This window comes from Ursus arctos, unplaced genomic scaffold (genome assembly GCF_023065955.2).
Source record: "Ursus arctos isolate Adak ecotype North America unplaced genomic scaffold, UrsArc2.0 scaffold_26, whole genome shotgun sequence".
Classification (NCBI taxonomy): Eukaryota; Metazoa; Chordata; class Mammalia; order Carnivora; family Ursidae; genus Ursus; species Ursus arctos.
The window spans coordinates 17209991-17231421 of record NW_026622941.1 but is presented as its reverse complement, the minus strand read 5'-3'; the positions used below and the strand labels follow the sequence as shown (position 1 = coordinate 17231421).

Genomic DNA, 21431 nt, shown 5'->3' with positions numbered 1-21431 from the left:
AAATAATAACAAAAAACAAATAGTAAGTAATAACAAATGGCAAAGATTCAGAGAAAATAGACACATTCATTGCTAGTGGGAGTATAAAACGGTATAGAAAAAGAGTATGGCAATTTTTTGTAAAACTAAATATGCCAACTGCCATGTATTCCAGTAATTACATCTTGAGCATTTATGTTAGAGAAATTACAACTTCTGTTTACACAAAAACCTATAGATCACTGTTCGCAATAGCTTTGTTTGCAATAGCCCAAGCCAGAAATAAACCAGATGTCCTTTAATGGGTAACGGTTAAAGAAAATACCATGCTTCCATACCAGGACTACTATTCAGCAGTGAAACGAAACAAACTATTGATACATGCAGCTACTTGGATGGATTGCTAGGAAGTTATGGTGAGTGAAAAAGCCAATCTCAAAATGTTACAAACTGTATGATTCCATTTATATAACATTTGAAATGACAACTAGTAGCCAGTAATTGGGGGTGGGGTTGGGCATTAGAGGGAGGGAAGTGTCTTTGGCTATAAAACGGTAGCACCAGGAATCCTTGTGATGGAACTCTTCTGTACCTTGACTGCGATGATGGTCCCACAAATCTACCCATGTGATACAAATGCGTGGAACTAACAGGAATTAAAATAAAAAATGCACAGAACTAAATACACATGAACACATATAAAACTAATGAAATCTTATTAAGGTCAGTGAATTGTACCAATGTCAATTTCCTGGTTGTGGTATTGTACTGTAGTCATTGAAGGGAAGTGGCTAAATGTTATTTGAATTCTGTGTGTATTATTGCTTCCAACAGCATGTGAATCTACAGTGATCTCAAAACAACTCTTTTAAAGTGTATGAAGATGATACTATCCAAGAGACAACTCAGGAAAGTTACTGGGTCACATTTTAAGGGCTATCAATGTCACATTTAGGATTCTGTACATTATCCAGTAGGCAATGAGGAGCCTTTGAAAAAAATTTAAATAGCAGAGAAATAAATATGACTGGTTTTTGAAAGACATCTTAGATAGAAATGTTAATGATTCAATTGAAAAACTCAAGAGGCAGATAGGAGGCTATTCTATTATAGCCAAAGTCACCGGGACCTCAAACAAAGAAGCAGCGATGGGGCAGAAGGCGATGGATTCAAGAGGCAGGTGGCTGCACACGAAACAGACTGTTAAACTGACAAAACTTGGGGATCAGTTGGAAAAATGAGGGAGGGAGAGGATGGTGTCATTAGAATGTATCTTTTGAGATGGCAAACAGAGGAGGGAAACCTGGTTTAAAAGTGTCTAAGAGACATTCAAACGGAGCGCTCTTCAGTAATCAGGCAGAAGAGCAGGTCAAAAGGTTAGGACAGAAACCAGGGCTTGAGGAATAATTTCAGATGCAGCCTACCTAGCAGAGGTGTTAAATGAAAGATGTAGGTATGTAAGATGATATTGAGAGTGTATATATCAAGAGGAGATAAGGGTAGATTGTGGAACTTCAGCAAACAACATTTTTCAGAAGAAGAATGGCAATGAAGGAAACTGAGCGAGTGGTGAGAGACGATGAAAGAGAGTTAAGAGAAGGTAAGACTCAAGCAAAAGGGAGGTGTGAAAAAGAGGGTGCAGACGGCGAGGCAGTTATGTAACTGTTCGGGAGAGTAGAGGGCTCATTAGATTAAGCCATTAGGAGTCCAGGGATGTCACTCTAAGAAAGCAACATCAATTAAGCTCAGAATCCATACTGCAAAGGATTGAAGGATGAAAAGGAAGTGACGAAGTGAGAGCAAGAAATGTGAGTCACTTTTGCAGAAGTTTTTTTTTTTTTTTTTTTTAAGATTATTTATTTGTTTGAGAGAGAGAGACAGACAGACAGCTGAGCAGGGAGCCTGATGCGGGGCTCGGTCCCAGGACCCTGGGATCATGACCTGAGCCGAAGGCAGACGCTTAACTGACTGAGCCACCCAGGCGCCCCAACTTTTGCAAAAGTTTGGGGGTGATAGGGAGGGAAAGAAAATATGGATGCTTTAGAAAGCCTGAGTTGAGGAGTCTGTTTTTTTTTAAGACTTCTGACCTAAGGATCCAGTGGATGAAAGGCAAACAAATAATCATCCAAGCAACGTACAGAGGAGATGGGAAGGGACGGAATCAAGAAAATAAATGTACGGTTTACCTCAGAAAGAAGGAGGGGATGGGATATTCAAATTGTGAAATACAAATGAATTAGAGAGCTATATATAAGTCAATTTAATTTGTGCTTTGTACTTGTTCATTTCCTTTTATTTTCCAAAGGAGATTTTTGAAGTTTATTGTTAAACACAGGACAGACTATGATAAACTCTTCATGTATGAAAGCCCAGGTAGAGGAAAATAAGGTTAGAGAAAATAAGAGGAAGTCAGGGACAATGTTAGGGGAAAAAAAAAAAAAAAGCCATCCTGGGCTATTGCTGGAGGATAGCCACAATTTGAAAATTGGTTCATTAGTGCTTTGAAAGCAGATCTGTATTTTCCAGTTCCCACAGCATCTAGAACAGTGATCAGCACATAGTGGCTATTTTGTGAAATGTCTTCCCTTTATGGAATAATGCTGCCAATTACTGCAAATTTTCCATATTTGGTTATTAAGCTAAAAAATGGTAAGAAAAATACAAAGGGACTGGACAAGAGATGAATCATACTTACAATTTCATTATAAGTGGGGTCGGTACATTTTGGAACAGATTTTGTTTTCCTCCTACGAACTTCACTGGGATACGGTAAAAGATAAAATTCAACATGTGCACTGGGCGCAGAGCCATCTGGGAGATGCTGCAGAGGAAAATGGTCATAAATATTAATGCGTGTTGCTATCAAAGAAAACAAATACATAGCTACTAAATATCAAGACCAAAGGCAGGATCAAAATTTATTACAGTACTGTTTATCAGAAATAAGAGAACAATCAAAAGAAATACATCATTGCTCAAAAATATTCCCAAAGCACAGTGTAAAAGAGTAAAAGTGTCTATTTTAAATTAAGTGTTGTGTCAGAGAACTATATTTAAAAGCCTATTAAATATAATTTACTTTAGTTTTTTACAGTAAAAGCTACATTTGCATTTTTGACAGAAATGGTCAAGAGATGAATATAAGCCACAGGCAGAGACAGGAATTAAGTGCCTCAGGATACTGTCCACCACTTGAAAATAAAAAAAATGCAAGTTTAACACATAAAATGTAACATTTAATGATATGTATATGCATATTACATAATATCACATTCAAGGCAGAATTTAATTAGAATATCAGTTAGACTTGCCGCTTTAATATACTTGAAAGATTTTAAGATAGTTATGATAATTTTATTATCTAAATTACCCTAAAACATATCGTATAATCCTTCTCAAATTATGTTCTATGGAGCCTCCAAAGTTGCCTAAAATGCTGCCTGATGGGTAGATCAATGTTGTCAAATGGCTCGATCTTTGGACCTCCTTTCCCCAGTTTGTCCTAACTGGCCCCCCAACTACCTCCAATCCTAGCTTCCCTATTCTGGCTTCAGAACTTCTCTCCTTCTTCTTTTCCACCTTTCCTTATTATGGATATTTTTCTTTCTTTTTCTTTTAATTTTTAAAATTTTTATTTATTTATTTCTTTTTTAAAAAGATTTTATTAATTTATTTGAGAGAGAGAGAGAGCACACACACAAGAGCAGGGGAGGGGCAAGGAAGAGGGAGAAGCAGGCTCCCCACCGAGCAGGGAGCCTGACTCAGGGCTTGATCTCAGCACCCTGGGATCATGACATGAACCTAAAGCAGATGCTTAACCAACTGAGCCACCCAGGCGCCACTGGATATTTTTATTTCTTAATATTCATTTGAGGAATAAGTACATGGTTTCAAAAATTTGGAAGCCACCACACTTCAAAGAAATGTGTTTCACCTTTGTCATCTTGACCAAACGGAGAGTAAATCATACTAAAACTCTGAATACCTAGTTTGATAAAAAGATAAATGTTTGTGTAATTTATATTCAAAGAGGATGATTTAAAAGTCAAGCTTGAGGAATTAAATGTTTATTTTGTTGACTACATTCTAACTATTAAATTGGTAATTTTCAACAAATACATTCAGTCTTCTGAATCACAGTGACATTTACATGTGAATATCCAGTGCCACCCCCAATGTCATTAGCTTTAATTTTGTGTCTTTCTTTGGCACTCAAAAAAGCACAGTGGAAAGTAAGAAAATATGATATATATTATTATAGTACTAATTTTTACTCGGTTCTAATTTACATAGTAAAAATTACATTAGGAAAATTTGGCTCTTTATTATTACTCACAAATTAGATACAGTACATCTGGTAAGACTGTCAAAATGCTAAGATTGTCAAAACTGCTGCTTTACCTAGAGCTCAAGGTTTCCTCCCCCACCAGGACAAAATGCTCAGTGTCTCAAATGTATCAATGACATAATGGAATCTTCGGTGACAGAGAAAGAAATTGCTGTTAATATTGGAGAGAGTGCTTTTGTTCTGTTTGATTTGGTTTAGTTTGGCTTGGGAAGAAGGATGAAGGGAGTATAATGTTTGGCTCTATGTAATTCTCTCTCGTCTGCCATGGTGTTGAGGATACCATACCTATAATCACTGTATGTTCCAACTTAGTGGTTAGAATCATGGTTCTGAATATGGACTTTTTGATTGCAATCTGGACCCCCAAATTTGCCAACTATGTGGCTTTTGGCAGGTATCTTAACTTTTTAGTGGATCGGGTTCCTAACCTGTAAAGGAGGATAAAGGTGATGACTTACTGCATTCAGGAGATTAAATAAACCACGTAATGAAGACAGTGTGTGAAATAGAGTAAGACTTAAACGTTTGATACTATTTTTATTTTCTATAAGTTAAATTTAAATTAAACATAAATATACTATAAACACTGCTTGGACGAGATATCCCTAATTACTATGACATTAATGAGCAGAAGTTTCTTAACCATGGCACTATCAATGTTTGGTGCCACGTAATCCTTTGCTGTAAGGAGCTGTTCTATACAATGTGAATATTTTAGCAGCATCACTGACCTCTACCCACCAGATTACAATAGCAACATCTTCCCAGTTGTGACAACCAAAAATGTCTCCAGACTTTGCTAACTGTCATTTGGGGGACAAAATTAACCCTAATTGAGAACCATTTAGATGACTCCCAAATAAAGACTCTCCAGTTCATCCTTTGAATCCCAGCCTTGTGACCTGCGACTATTTCCACCTGAATATCTTCTTGGTACCATTATATAAAGTCTAATCAAAATCTATCTTCTATCCTTCCTTACCACTCCAAAACGAAATTTTCCAAGTTGTTCAAACTATATTAAGTCATACCATTTGTTTTCTCTAGTGTCTCCCTTATCACTGATTTTCAAATCCAAGTGTGTACCGAGATCAGTATCCTCCCTGTTTACCCTAGTTCATCTGCCACCACAGATCTTTATTTCCTAACTTATTGTAACTGGATTTTAATGACTTTTTATGCCCTAGTCTTCCCACTTCTTTCCTTCATTCATTCCATAGATCACTGTTGTACTTAACCTTCCTACAAAGCTGCTTTGATCACATCACTTTCCCCACTGCCTAAAGAATAAACTCCCAATCACAGACGAAGAAAGATATTTTGCATACCAGCCTTCACCAGGCATTTAGCAACTACAGGTTTGAGTTTCTGTTTCCAAGTTAATGTCCTTGACAAGGTCCTTGAAGATCCTGGAGTTTTTAGAATAATAGAACAGCACAGGTTTCCATTCAAAATCAGGGGTGCATTAAATCTGAGCAGCAGTGGGCTTAGTCTGTCCTTAACAGCTTTCAATGCAGACATTGATTTCTCAGGTCTTTTAGAGATTCTTTTTTTGTTTTGTTTTTTTCCAAAGCAGCTGTCTTATCAATGTTATTTTTTTCTTTCTTTCTTTTGCCATATCCTGTTTCTTAAAGATTGCAGTTTCTTTATTATAAAAAACTCCAGCTGTCTTATTAATACTTCTCATTTCATCCTTTGCCCTTATGTTTATGTGAAGTAAATTTAACTTTAAAGTGATTAAATAACCCGTACTTGTCTAAATGTCTTAACCTAGGATTTTTACACTGGTTGCATTTTAGACCTTCACAAAGATTTAACACTTTGACCTGAGGAGTCATAAGGCTCAGAGATACTGAGTTCTTATTCTGATGCTCAGTATAAACAATGAGAAGTTTCCTTTTATCACCAAGAGGGTTTTCTTAGTCACAGTGGATTGAAATCAAACAGCGCTACTACTTTCTTCTAGAATTTTGGCTAATATTTTTACTATGCTCAGAAGATGACATGAAGTCATTCAAACTTCATTTTTATTACTCATCCTAACTCTGAATTCTATATATCCTAGATTTTCTGTTAAAATATTTCTCATTTTTGTATTTTTAGAAGTTTTATATATGCTAGCTCCCTTATGAACTTAGAAATTATTTAAAAGGAAAATCCATGTCTCGATGTTTTACACTTCCCTCCCCTCACATTTCCTTTGGGATTTGCTCCATTGGTGACTCGCTACTCTATTACCCTAACCCCACCTTCAGTTCCTTTGTCCTAATCTTTCAATGAGTCCCTGAATCTCCAATGAAAAATTTAAAATCCTCCCTTGAGATTGGGCTTCCATTTACCTTATTCTTTTATTTCCTTTCATAGTCCTGTCTTTCTTCTACAGCATTCCTTTCCTCCTAGAAATCCTGTTCTTAACACAGTGCTTGGCATACAGTGAATACTAAATAAATAGTTATCAAATGACTGAATGGATGAGCTATATATTCATAGCATCTAGCTCTTTGAAAGCACTCCATATCTATTGTTGAATCATTATTTATAATGCAATATAAAAACTACAAGTGTTCTTAACTCCCTAAAGTGAATGTGGATGCGTCTTGGGGTCTGTTTCCAATGTCTGTCCTAGGTCTGCCCTGAACACTTGCTGTTTGATGACATCTCTCTGCAGATAGAGCAGATCTTCACATGTACTTTGTTGGGTTTCATGGCTGATCAGGAGTATTTGTCTTTAAGGTTGGTTTGTTATGTCTGATATCTCAATGGTCCACTTCCAAAACTTTGATTTTATCTCATCTCTCAGATACTAAACAATCAGATGCTTACTTCCTTTCTTTACCGCTTTCTGCCTGCAACTGGAGCTAGACTGGATTTGTAACATAGTTGCTTATAATCAGTCTCAGAACAAATCCTTAGTTGCCATCCTCATGTTCCCCTGGAGAACTGGCCTCTGATTGCTGTCTTCCTTTCCTGACACCTCGTCCAGTCTTCTGTGATAGTCCTCCCCACCTCTCTGGACTGTTTCCACTTAACTCCTTTTAAAAAAAATCTCCTTAACAATAAGTACAACAGGTTATTTAAATCTCCTTCTAGAGCTAACAATGACCTGACAATTTTTTGGAGCCCTAATAGATGGTGGACTGTGAATTAAAGTCATTTTTTTGTTCCCATGCCTTTGGTCAACCTTATGCAGTTTCCCCTTCTGTACGCCCCTATTATGGAGTACATGAAAGAAACAGAAACAGGTACATTCGATTTAATTAGAGATGTGCCTACTGGGGACCTTTGGGTGGCGGCAAGGTGCTGGATCCACATTTGCACCAAGCGTTCCCTGCAGAGGAAATAAATATGTCTCATACATATGTGATACTATTTTTTCAAATATATGTAGGTGCTTTTGATAACACAATTTTAATATTTTAAAAAGCACTAGCTGAATTTATAGTAGTTTAAAAATTGTTTTATATTTCTTAAATTTACTAGATTTTTAGAAAAATTTTTTAAAGTTTAGAAAGAGGTCCCTCTAATTGAAAAGGTTGGAAATGAAGGCCTTAGCATATTCTTAGCATCACTGATGCAGACACTTCTTTTTCAACTAAGAATGAAATATAGGAAAGTCTTATCTTGGTTATTATTTTGGGCATAAAAATTAAAATGCATATACGTATATTAGTAAATCATTATTCACAATGCTGACTTCTTAATGGTATTGTTTTAGGTGTATAAGTAATTAAATATGCTAAATTTCTGCCGTCCTTTCTTGCCCCACGTTGCACATAGCATTTTAAATGGCTTTCAATGCTACTTCTGTTGTTTTTGTTGTCAATGAATAAAACTATATTGAAAAAATGGTTAATTTATCAAAATTAAGAAAAAAGACTAAGCAGTAGCATGTTGCTATAAAAACAAAGCATAATGTAAACTGTTTTTAAAGAAAATAAAACATTTCACATTGCAGGGTAGGCCAGCAACCCTTTAGTATTTTCATATGAGTTTATGAAGAAGATACTTATTTTTCATATACAGTAATAATAATAATAGCTATCACAAATGGGTATTTATTTAAATCACTCTTCTAAAATAACCTTTGAGCTAGTATTATTGTCTTTACCTTATTGAAAAGCTTTTATTACAACTTGTGCTCTTTACCACTACCCTTTATTGACCCTCTACAAATAATGCAAAGGAAACCACCAGATTCAAATTAAGAGCACTTCCTGATCAAGTTTTATCAGAAATGTGATGAAGATAGATGGTTTAAAAATAACTTCTGTAGATTAATTCAAAGCTTAATTGTATTTAATAGGTTCTTATCTTTTTGATGAATAATTTATGAGAATTTCCCATCAAGTTTTTTTTTTTTTGACTTAAATGTTTCCAATCATATGATAAGATAGGCTTTGGGAGAAATCAACTGACGATGATTAAAATATGATAGTGCTGTCAAAACCCGAGGTCTATGCCAGAAACAAAACAGCAATAAAGAAGTGTTTTCCTCATCTATGTGCCTGCCAAACTGCAGTTCTGAAACTCAGGCTAGCTACCACGAAGAGGGTCTTTTTATAAAATGACAATGTATGATAAAAGTGCAGAAGTACAAGAAAAGTGCTTGTGATATAGTTTGCTCAGTGCTTCAGTTAAAGAAATGGTGGAATGATCTTTCCAACTTTTCTGTGTGTCTTTGTTAACATAGAATGGGATGCTTTCAGGTCCTCATGAATTAAATTAGGATGGTCTTCTGCTTCATTTCACACTAATTAAGCCTTTAATTGAATTCTTGCCACTAATAGGTGATTTTCAGTAATTTTTAAAAACAATTCAAAAATCACACCATCATGTGTCTAACACTTTGGATGATCTATGAGAGGTCACAGAAGAGTTGCTGAAACCATTTCTACTTTCGAAGAAATAACAAACTCATGGGTATGATCATCTTACTATATACATATTAAAAATTTTTAATCTTCAACTTGATGCAGTTAGCAACTAGATAGAAGTCGCAGTTTAATAGATAGAATTCTTATATTTTCTGACTCAATACATAGGAATTGAATTGCTCCTAAACATCCAGAGTTTTAATTAGAGCTCCAGACTTTGCTACTGAAGTGTCTTGTGAAGTTTGGCAAGCTTTTCCATTTCTCAGTCTTAATAACATGTATAAAGTAAGGCTTTAAACCTCATTTATTTTTTACAATCTACTTGATAGAAAACGCTGAAGAACTGTTTATGAGTTAAGTGTAATTAAACTTTTTTTTTTACAATTGCACTGAACCACTTTAAATGATTTCAAATCCTCTAACTCTTAGCTTCTATCCCCACATGCTAAGAAAAATGTACAAATAAGAGACAGACTACATTTTGTTAATGATTATTGAAGAACTGTGAAGAACAGATGAAATACTGGAAGGTTAGATTTATGATGTTGTTATACTTGATAGTATTGGAGATTTTTTTGCACAAAACCCCAGAAACTAGTAATTCAGAGATAAAGTATGGTTTTCTACCTATATACCTCAAATATTTGCCTTGATTCTGTCCTTCTAAACAGTTTTATCATGATTTAAATAAAGATACAGATATGTGATGTACAGCTATCAATAGTCTGAGTGTTATGGCCAATATGCTTGATCACATAATCAGGACTGAGATGTGAAGAGCTGGAACGATGAACCATATCTAACAAGGTTAGATACAATAGAGTCAATGCCAAGTTCTTCTTTTGGATCTGAAAAACTCATTCTGCAAATCCAGGATATGAAACACTTGGCTTAGGAATAGCACTTGGGAAAACTTTAAAAAGTTACATGTGATTATAGGTTCAATATATCTATGACCAAGAGATTGCTAGGTACATCTATCTGTCACCTGTCTATCTATCATCTATCTCTATATCTATCTATCTATCTATCTATCTATCTATCTATCATCTATCTATCTATCTGTCATCTATCTATCTATCATCTATCTATCATCTATCTATCATCTATCATCTATGTGTATATTATCTATCTATATCAAATATACTTTAAATGTAAAGAGATGAAAGGTTAAAGGTAAAAGGATAGAAAATATATACTATGCTAACATGAATCAAAGGAAAACTGGAAAACTTATATAAATATCTGACAAAGTATCTTTGATGGTAACAAATACTACCATGAATAGAGAAGTTCATTTCATAATGATAAAGGGACCAATTAATCAAGAGGACATAATAGTCTTAAATGTTCATATAACATTATACAAATTCACAATTATAGTAAAAGATTTTAACACCCCTCTCTTAATAATTCATAGAACTAGCATACAGAAAATCAGTAAGGCTATAGAAGAAAAAAATAAGGTGAAATGAGTGTTTTGTAGGTAGCATATATTTGGGTCATTTTTTTTTTTTTTATTCATTCAGCCACTCTATGCCTTCTGATTGCAAATTCAATCCATTTACGTGTAGAGTAATTATTGATAGCTAAGGACTTCACTAATGCCATCTTATTAATCATTTTCTGGCTGTTTTTTAGTTCCCTTGTCCTTTTCTTCCTCTCTTGCTGCCTTCTTTTGTGGACTGATGATTTTTTGTGGTGCTATGCTTTGACTTCCCTTCCCTTTATCCTTTGTGAATTTACTGCAGGTTTTTGCTTTGTGGTTACCGTGGGGCTTACATAAAACATCTTAGGTACAGGAGTACCTGTGTGGTGCAGTCATTATGTGTCTGCCTTTGGCTCAGGTCATGATACCAGGGCCCTGGGATCGAGCCCCTCATAGGGCTCTCCGTTCATTGGGAGCCTGCTTCTTCCTCTATCTCTGCCTGCTGTTCTGCCTACTTGTGATCTCCCCTCTCTCTCTGTCAAATAAATATATATATTTTTAAATATATATATATTTTTAATTTATTGACAGAGAGAGAGAGCAAGCACAAGCTGGGGGGAGTGGCAGGCAGAGGGAGAGGGAGAAGCAGGCTCCCAATGTGAGGCTCCCAATGTGAGCCCCCATGTGGGGCTCAATTCCAGGACCCTGGGATCATGACCTGAGCCAAAGGCAGACGCTTAACCAACTGAGCCACCCAGGTGCCCCAGTTTTTTTTTTTTTTTAAGATTTTATTTATTTGAGAGAGAGAGAGCAAGACAGCATGAGTGAGGAGGAGGGGCAGAGGGAGAGGGAGAAGTAGACTTCCTGCTGAGCAGGGAGCCTGACATGGGACTCCATCCCAGGACCCTGGGATCATGATCAGAGCCGAAGGCAGACACCTAACTGACTGAGCCACCCAGGCACCCTGCAGCTATACTTCTTTTTAATACTCTTGTCTTTATACAAGACCTGAGTGATTAGCACTCAACCATATTACACTATTTGAGTACTCTGACTTTGTACACTTATTTTTGCGATAGGTTGTATATTTTCATATACATTTATGTTATCTGTCAGTATCCTTTCATTTCAGCTTGAAAAATTCCTTTCAGCATCTCTTATAAGGCAGGTCTAATGGTAATGAACTTCTTTAGCTTTTATTGGTCTGGAAAAGTCTTTATCCCTTCTTCATTTCTGAAGGACAGCTTTTCCAGGTAGAGTATTCTTGATTGGCATTTATTTTAGTTCAGTACTTCGAATATATCATTCCATTCCCCCCTGACTTGTAAGGTTTTTATTGAGAAATCTGCTGATTACCTTAGGGAGGGTCCCTTGGAAGTTGCAAGCTTTTTTCCCCTCTTCTGCTTTCAAGATTCTCTCTTTGTCTTTGCTTTTAGACCGTTCCATTATACTGTATTTTGAAGAGGATCTCTAAGAAGAGCTTGTTTAGGGAACTATGAGCTTCATGAACTTAGATATCCAAATCTCCCCCCAGATTTGGAAAGTGCTCAATCATTGTTTCTTTAAATGTGCTTTCTGTCTCTTCTCCTTTTCTTCTTCTGGAACTCCAATAATTCAAAGTTCTTGTTAAGGTATCCTAAGATCACATAGGCTTTCTTCAGTATTTTTCATTTCTTTTTTATTTTTCTTTTTCCTTTTTTGTTCTCAACTTACTGGATAATTTCAAAGTTTCTGTTCTCTATCTCACAGATTCTTCTTCTGCTTGATCCTTCTGATGGTGATGCTTGTTGCATTTTTCTTTTCATTTATAATACTCATCAGCTCCAAAATTTTTGTTTGCTTTTTTTAAAAAAATTCTATTTCTCTGATAAACTTCTCATTTTTTCCCCATGTATTATTTTCCTGATTTTGTTGAATTGTCTTTCTGTGCTTTCTGTAGTTTATTGAGTTTCCTTTGAAAAGCTATTTGAATTCTTTGTATCAAGCAAATCACATATCTTCATGTCTCTGAGTTTGGTTAGTGAAAGATGATTGTGATCCTTGGGTGGTGTCACGATACCTTGATTTTTCATGTTACTTGAAGTTTTGCATTGTTGTCTTCAAATTTGAAGTGGTTGTCACCTCTTCCAGTCTTTACTAACTGCTCACTTCAAAGTGTTCAAACTCATGTTTTTTTCTACTTCTCCTCTGCAAACCTGGACTTTCACAAACGCTCTTTCATCTGTGGATGACTATTAAAGGCAGTGCTTTCCAGGAAGTCCCTGACCATGGCTATGAGGGGCTGGAACCAGTTCATGAGCCACTTCAGGCTCTTCAGCTGGAACCTAGGTCTGTGCATCTCTTGTTTGGTGCATGGGTGGGTGAGAGTCCTCCTGGATCCCTTGGTATATGGTGTTAGGTTCCACAGCTCCCACAAACATACTTTTGTCTGTGAATGGATGCCAAATTTTTGTAGCTGGGTGAGGGATGTCTCTTGCAACTATGATACTAATGTGACTCCCAAGTTGATTTCAGAAAAGCCAGGAAGGAACCAGATTAAAAGGACCAATGTCAGGACCCTGGTTTATGTTTTGCTTGTTTCCTTGTTTGAGTTAGAATGTAGAATTGAGGGAGATTTGGATAAAGAATAGCAATTAGGGTACAAGCCTGTCAGTAAAGAACAGAGTGATTAGATAAAATCTGTATCATGTGGTGACCTGTACATTGATGGCTATGTCAGCTGGAGATATGGTAAGAGTCCAGAGTTGTTGAATATTTAGAGAAATAATTCTCAGCAGGAAATCACTTTATTTTCAAGTGAGACAGATGTGAAGGTCAAATATTTGTCATTCTCAGTTTAGCATCATGTATTATAGAGAGCAAAATTCACAGAGAAAAGCTATTCATTTACAAATATAGCTCAAATTAAACTGCTCTGCATTGTGGCTATTTTTCACAGTAACGTACACTTAAATAAATATTCACTTATTTAACAAACATGTATTAAGGGCATAGTATTATGCTAAGCACTGCAGAGTATACAAAATATACTTCCCACAATTTTTACAATCAGTATATTTTTAAAACAACCGAAACTACAGGATAAACCAAAATGATAAGAGTTTCAAGAGCTGGATAAGGCAGTGAATATCAAATGGATGGTGTAAACAGTAAATAAAATAGGAGGCCAACGGAGAGAAGGATCACCAGGAGCAAGAGTGACCCAGGAGCTTCAGAAAGGATGAGAGGTTTGAGCTGAGCCTGAAGGTTGAATTAGATGTGGAAGGCGAATAGAACGTTAAGTGGAAGTATGCTGTAGTTTGCTTAAAGGATGGGAGTGTGTTTGGTAAACATGAATGAACCATCTAGAATATGAGTTCTGTGTCGGGGAGGGTGGATATAAAGGTGTGGCTAGACTGTGTAGTACCTTAAATAATTATTAGACCAAGGAATTTGAGTTTTATAAAGATTCTATTAGCTTTTTTAAATTTATATGTTAAAAATAGAATTTTAGCATGTTTTAATGCAGATGGATTGAAGGAAGTAGAAAACAAGGCTAGGAATATCATAAAAATCAATCAAAATAATGCACAGGTGAATTAATAGAGAATATAGAATAGGATTTTGGCAATAATAAAAGTACAGAAACTAAAAGGGTTTGCTGATGATGAAACAATGAAATATTTATATCTGGGCTGGCTACTCTTCACAATCCACTGCTTTGCATCATATTTGAAATGGGAGATCGGTGTCATAATGGGCCAACTCTAGAAGAATAATTTTTTATTAATGAAATATAAGCCAGATACAATTGAGGGGATAATTATTATTAGAAAATTGCCTTTTATCAAGAAATTGATGTTTATTTAGATTGAAGTGCACCTGGGATGGAACAATGACAAATTTCTTTTAAAAATCTAGATTAAAAAATTGAATTGGGATAGTCAGAGGACTTAGCCAAGTTAGTTTTAAAAAGGATACACAGAACATTGTTATTTTTACATGTTGAACATTGCCATCGTCTGTGCTTTATTTTCACAATCCCCCCCTTTTTTTTAAGATTTATTTATTTTATCTTAGAGAGAGAGAGAGCACAGCTGGGAGGGGCAGAGGGAGAGGGAGAGAGAAACTTGAGTAGATTCCATGCTGAGATCAGGACCCTGAGATCAGGACCAGAGCTGAAACCAAGAGTCTGCTGCTCAACTGACTGTGCCACCCAGGCACCCCCCAACACACACTTTTTTTTTAAGAGAGAGATAGAGAGAGCAAGTGTGTGAGCAGGGGTGGGGGAAGGCAGAGGGAGAGGGAGAGAGAATCTCGAGCAGACTCTGTGCTGAGTGCAGAGCCCCCATATGGGGCTCAATTTCATGACCATGAGATCATGACCTGAGCCAAAATCCAGAGTCAGCTGCTTAACCAACTGAGTTAGCCAGGTGCCTGGGGTTCTTACTGATGTGTTTGAGTCTACTTCTTTCTCTCCTATTTTCTTTTTTAAAAAAATATATTTATTTCAGTGCATTAAAGTCCAAATGTGTGTGTTTTAAAATTTAGTACCCACTGTCAGTCACCCCAAATGTTTAAGCAAATCCAATAAAAAGAGACACATTTAAATCTTACGTATTTTTATATTTTTATATTCTGTCTTCTATTAGCTAAATTTGGGCTAGTAAGAGTTGGAAACAAAAGTGAAAAGAAAACAGGAAAAGAAAATAGGAGAAAGTGAGGAGAGGAGGGAGAAAAGAAATAAGAACAAAGTTTTATCCTTAATGCTTTTGAAGCCAGTTCTTTTACTGTTGGAGGACTTGATATGGTCAGAAGACAAGTGTAGGGCTATCAATGATGAGATCAAGTTTTTATCCCAGTATTGTCTCTCTAGATACATCTGTCTTCTCATAGAATGAGACAAGCCCCATCATTTCTGCTCCTTCATCCTGTCTGAACTAGAAGATCTAATACCATGAATATTCATAGCAAGATGAAACAGACCTTTTAATTAATTACTATACGAGTCGCTTACTGGATAATAGGGCTACGTAAGTCTTTTTTTTTAATTGAAGTACAGGTGGCTCACAATGTTACATTAGTTGCAGGTGTACAACGTAGTCATTCAACAAGTCTGTATGTTATAGTAAGCTTACCACAAGTGTAACTACTATCTGTCACCATACAATGCTATTACATTATCGTTGGCTATATTCCCTATGCTGTACCTTTTATCTCCATGAATTATTCATTCCATAATTGGAAGCCTTCATTTCCCACTTCCCTTCACCCATTGGCTCATTCTCCTACTCTCCCCCCCATTGGCAACAATACAGTTTGTTCTCTATATTTATGGGTCTATTTCTGCTATTTGTTTTGTTTTTTAGATTCCAGATATAAGTAAAATCATATGGTATTTGTCTTCCTCTGTTTGGCTTATTTCACTTAGCATTATACCCTCTAGGTCCATCCATGTTGTCACAAATGGCAAGATCTCATCCTTTTTAATGGCTGAGTAATATTCTAGTGTGTGTGTGTGTGTGTGTGTGTGTGTGTGTGTGTATACACATACATATACCACATATTCCTTATCCATTCATTAGTCAATGGACACATAAGTTGCTTCCATATCTTGGATAGTGTAAACAATGCTGCCATAAATATAGGGGTACATATATCTTTTCAAATTGGTGTTTTCATCTTCTTGGGTATGTATCCAGTAGTGAAATTACTGGATCATATGGTATTTCTATTTTTAATTTTTTGTGGAACTTCCACACTATTTTCCAACATAGGGGCACCAATTTACATTCCCACCAATTTACATTACATTGTTGTTGGGAATGTGCACAAGGGTTCCCTTTTCTCCACATTCCTGTCAACACCTGTTATTTCCTATTTTTTCTCCTGTTAATTTTCATATAGCAACAATTCTCTTGTATTTTGTCTTATGAAAGGATTAAACAGCACTCCATTTGATGTGTGTCATGCTTCCCTTGCTTCTCACTTGAAATTATATTATTTTGTTACAATGTAAGAGTCTCTAACAGTATGAGCATATTCAATATCAGAAAGAATCTGGAATCGTTATTGATTACTTTTAGAGCTTTCAAGAATGCACATATTCTGGAGCAGGTAAAAGAAAACAGTGTGGAAGTGACACAGATGAGGGGAATCCATGAGACCAGGAGAGACATTGTAGACACTGCAGTGCATAGAGACATGCAGACATCAATGGAAGAGGCATTTTATAGTGGGCTATGTGGGAAAATGCTAGAAAGATGTAAAAAAATTTTTCCAATCTAAATGATTTTTATATGTTTCTTTGTTATATAAACCGAAATATTATTTAAAAAATCTTGGCCTAGCTTCTAAATAACTGCATTACTTTGTCAGTCTCTGTTCACCAGAGTAAATCATTTTGGGTTTCTTTAAAAGGGGAAAATTTTAGCAATTTTGTTTTAGCTTGTGAATTCACAGGAGGGAAGTGATTCTTAGAGCAAAGCTTCAAAGATTCAATATAAGATAAACAATTCTTTTCATCACACTTAATATTAAATAGAACTGCAGGCGGAATAATTTATTTTAACATTAAAATAAAATGAAGCACAACTTCTTTAGTCTGATTACTTCAGCATGTGAAAATACTAAAGGCTCAAAAATAAATAACAATCAGTTAAAACTTGAAATGAGCAAAGAAAATATGTGGACAATTAATAGATTTTTCTGTCATTTATATTATAGCGTTATCTCTGTCTTCAGATAAGCAGAAGAAATAAAATAGTCATTTAAAGGAAGCTGTGAAAAATGCAAGGCACGAGAACTTTGTTGTGATGATTTTTGCAAGGTGAACAAGATCCTAATTCTTAGTTGTTCACATCAGAAATAATTTGACATTCTTTTATTCAACAAAGTATTCATTGAGCACCTACTATGTACTTGGCACTGTTTTAGCCCCTTGGGTTTTAGCAGTGATACAGGGCAGTGGAGAAAGTAAAGAAGGAAAGGAAGTTTGGAAGTGGCAACAAGTAGTGGTTTTGCAGTTTTACATGTAAGAGTCAGAAAGGACCTCACTGGAAAGGTGGCAGTAAGACACAGTCCCTCGGGACATGTGAGACTGAGCCATGAGCCTGGGGAAGAGCGTTCCAGATAAAGTGAATAACAGGTACAAATGTCCTAGGGCAGAAACATGCCTGACCTATTTAAGGAGCAGGAAGGAAGTCACCGAGGCTGGAGTGGAGTGTTTGAGGGAGTCCGTGGAGATGAGGTCGGAGAGGTCACAGAGGCCAGATTGGTAGGGCCTCAGTGATCATCGATAAGTACTATGGCTTTCATTGTAAGTGGTGTGAGGCCTTACCCTGGGAAGGATATGAGAGAAGAATGACAAGATCTGACTTTTATTCTCAAAGGAATATTCTGGCTCCTAGGTTAGGAAGAGATAGAAGGAAATACAGGCAGAAGCTGGGAGACCTGTTAAGGGATTACAGCAGTGATTCAGGTGGGGGATGATGGTGGCTTGAACCATTTATGGCAGTTGTGGTAGCGGTGAAGGTGCAAAGTGGTGGCATTCTGGATCTATTGTAATAGTATTTTTTATTATATTATGTTAGCCACCATGCAGTACATCCCTGGCTTTTGATGTAAAGTTCGATGACTCATTAGTTGCATATAACACCCAGTGCACCATGCAATACGTGCCCTCCTTACTACCCATCACCAGCCTATCCCATTCCCTCACCCTCCTCCCCTCATTCTGGATGTATTGTGAAAGCAGAGCCGACAGAACTTGCTGATCAATCGGTTGTAGCTTGTGAGAGATGTCAAAACAACTCTAAGGACTTTAAGTTGAGCAAATAGTGGGATGAAGGTGCTTTTTCATGACATGGGAAAGATTGCAAAAGAAACAGGTTTACGGGATAATAATCAGAAGTTTGATTTGGTGTATCTTAAGTTTGTGATGCCTATTCAATTTCTACTAGAGTTGTTGAGTAATCAGTTATACAACCACCTCTGGATTTTAGGGAGAATTCCAAGCTGGAGTTATAAATTTGGACGAGAAAGACATGTTAGTGATATTTAAAGCCACAGGGCTGGGAATAGAAGAGAGAAGAGGTATAGGAATGAATTCCAGGGCAATGCTAAGAGACCGGGGAGAAGAGAGGACCTGGCATTTAGACTGAGAAGTCAGACTGCAAGAAGTATCACTTCATTAATAATAACTTTCTTTCAGAGGAGATTGGCAATGTATAGGCTCTAGAGGCCCTAGGTCTTTTTTTACTTTTGGTAGGATTCACCTGGTCATTTGCCACTTACCCATCAGTTGAACTAAATCTTCAATTTTTGCTCTTACTCACTCTCTCCCTCCCTTAGGGCCTGCATCACATTTGTTTCGAATATTCTTATTGTTAATGCAACTCCATCTCACTATAAAATGCATTTCTGAAAACTGTCAAAAGTAATTTGGGGATTTTATCTAGTGAATAAAATGGGTGACCAAATTGGTTAATACTGCTTTTGATCAAATATTAGGCATGACTATTGAGTAATATCACCAAGTTTACTGTGTGGTTTATGTGCCGGGTCTAAAAGCAAAGTCAAGAGGGATGTTCTAAAACCGTTTTGAGCAATGACATTACTAGAATAAATATATGATTTCCAAGAGGACTATTTTCAATTAATAATCGTATATCATATACAAATATAAGTTCTGTTAACTTGATTACACCATTTCCTAACATTCTATTACTTTATCACATATATTTATAGAGATGCTCAAAGTCTATGAACACTCAGATAGCCATAAATAATATCTAATTGTATCTTCATTTCCCGGACTAAGAATTCCTTAAACAACTCCTATTCTCATTTAAGATGATTATCTTATCAAAAGCAACTGAAAATAATTATTTTAATGAGTAAAACATCTACAAAAACACATCTAATAATACCTGCCCAGCTATTACAAAAATTGCAGATTATGAACATCACAGATTTACAAAAAGCATCCTTGGATATCCTGCTAATACTGTTTGTAAAGGATGTATCCCCTGCAAATTATGCCAACTATTTGTTCACCGAACAGATATTTATTAAATTCTAGTATGTTCCAGATGCACGTCACAATGAAAAGAGTTTGCTCTTTTAAGTTTTTCCAAGCACATTGTGGGAGACTTACAGGCATAAGGGATGGAGCCAAAATAGGGCTACTGACTTTCTTTATATCGAGCAGTCTCCTGGGGAGTTTTACCATATGGAGAACCTGTTTTGAGTAGATTAAAGGAAGACTAGAAAAGTAGCTAGGCTTAGTGTTATCCCTTACCGTATACGGCACACAGACTGGGCCCATTAATCAATTACACGGTGACGGAGAGAGCTTCCACCCTTAATGACAATGTTCTAATTGCTCTCCATGCCTCTGACTTGACCCATCTTCAGGAATGGGGGATCATGGAACGGCTTTTAGTTTTCTTTAGAAGCTAACTACCATTGTTGTTCTAGGTTCTGGGATACAAAGATGGGGTTCCTGTCCTCAAAAAAAATTATTTTTTTGAGGGAAAATATATATCTTTGAGTAATTACATCAGAACATGGTAACAGTTCTGGTGGTATAAACTCAGTGTACTCAGTGGGCATCTGGGGGGAAAGCCTAAGAGTTACTGGCTTTACAGAGAAGGTACTGGCATTATTTAAAGAGATGAGTTCATCTTCCCCTAAGCTCAGCAGGATGAGACAGATGTAAATTCTTGGGACCGAGCTTTTTTTCCTTTGGATTTTAATACTCTAGCTATTCCCGCATTTTCAAACCTTTTTCACTAGATTTGGCCTGATGCTTCATTGTGAATAAAGTCTAATTTTCATTCTAGGACTTTGCCTGTAAAGTATTTTAGAGTCTTTACCCCAGAGATCACCATCACACTGAGGCAGAACATTGTAATTGGCCCACTGTTCCTCACTTAAACTTGGTGGCTGGCCCCATTCCTCTCACTAATGTTGACATTAATTGCCGGAAGGAGGAAAGTGATTTCTAAATGCAGGTTTACATGTTTCTTATTAGAAATAATAAACTTACAATGTTTTTCATGTGTTTCACTAGGATGGTCAGCTTCGCATCCTCATGTGATATCACTAACTGCACCTTAGGCGTCTTGTCAGGACACTTCTCACCTGATAAAGTAATAAAATTTCGGTGGGTTACATTGGAAGTGCTTCATCACAGGATAAATTAAACATTTAAAGACTAAAATGGAACCAATGAATAATATGCAAAAGAAACATTCTTCAGATCACTCAGAAAATATAATACTCTTTAGGAAACTGAGATGGTAAAAGATGGGATTGGTGTCTAATCATCCTGAACCAACCCTTTCTCCTCATATTTTGTGTTTTCGATGGATTTTGTGTTCATTTTGATTGATTATTTTCCCTATTATTTAAGATTGAAAACCTAGTTCCATTTTTGGCTCCAGTTTTCTCAACATTCACTACAATAAGCTTAAGTATTAGAGAGCATGAAGTGTTGGCTTTAAAAGTCAGTGAGCCTGGGGTTCAGGTCCCAGAACTATACTTAAGACTATGTTATGCGTATATAATTAACTTATGACTAAGTTAATTGACTTCCTTAAAATGGAGATAATAGTTACCTACTTCAGGGTAGTTGAGATGATCAACTGAGAAACTCAAAAGTTTTCACAATGTAATCTCTCAATCCATGTTTGCAATTAGTAATACTCTTCTCCATATATTTGCATTCATCTCTTCTTGTCTATTTCCATAGCTCCTAGTTCAGACTCATAAGAATCTCTTGTCTGAACTACTAGAACATTCTCTTCTCCTCTCCTAA

At 36.2% G+C, this 21431-nt stretch overlaps 1 protein-coding gene across 2 annotated transcripts in view; it reads right to left on the bottom strand.

The window, feature by feature from the left end:
- PIK3C2G (phosphatidylinositol-4-phosphate 3-kinase catalytic subunit type 2 gamma) overlaps positions 1-21431 on the bottom strand; it is a 345203-nt gene that overhangs the window by 6418 nt on the left and 317354 nt on the right. For both annotated transcript variants that reach the window (XM_026502333.4, XM_057319037.1), the window contains exons 31-32: positions 20661-20755; positions 2675-2800 (exon numbers count right to left, since the gene is read on the bottom strand). In XM_026502333.4, the coding sequence (XP_026358118.2) occupies positions 2675-2800; positions 20661-20755 (221 nt within the window). The remainder of the gene's footprint in view (positions 1-2674; positions 2801-20660; positions 20756-21431) is intronic.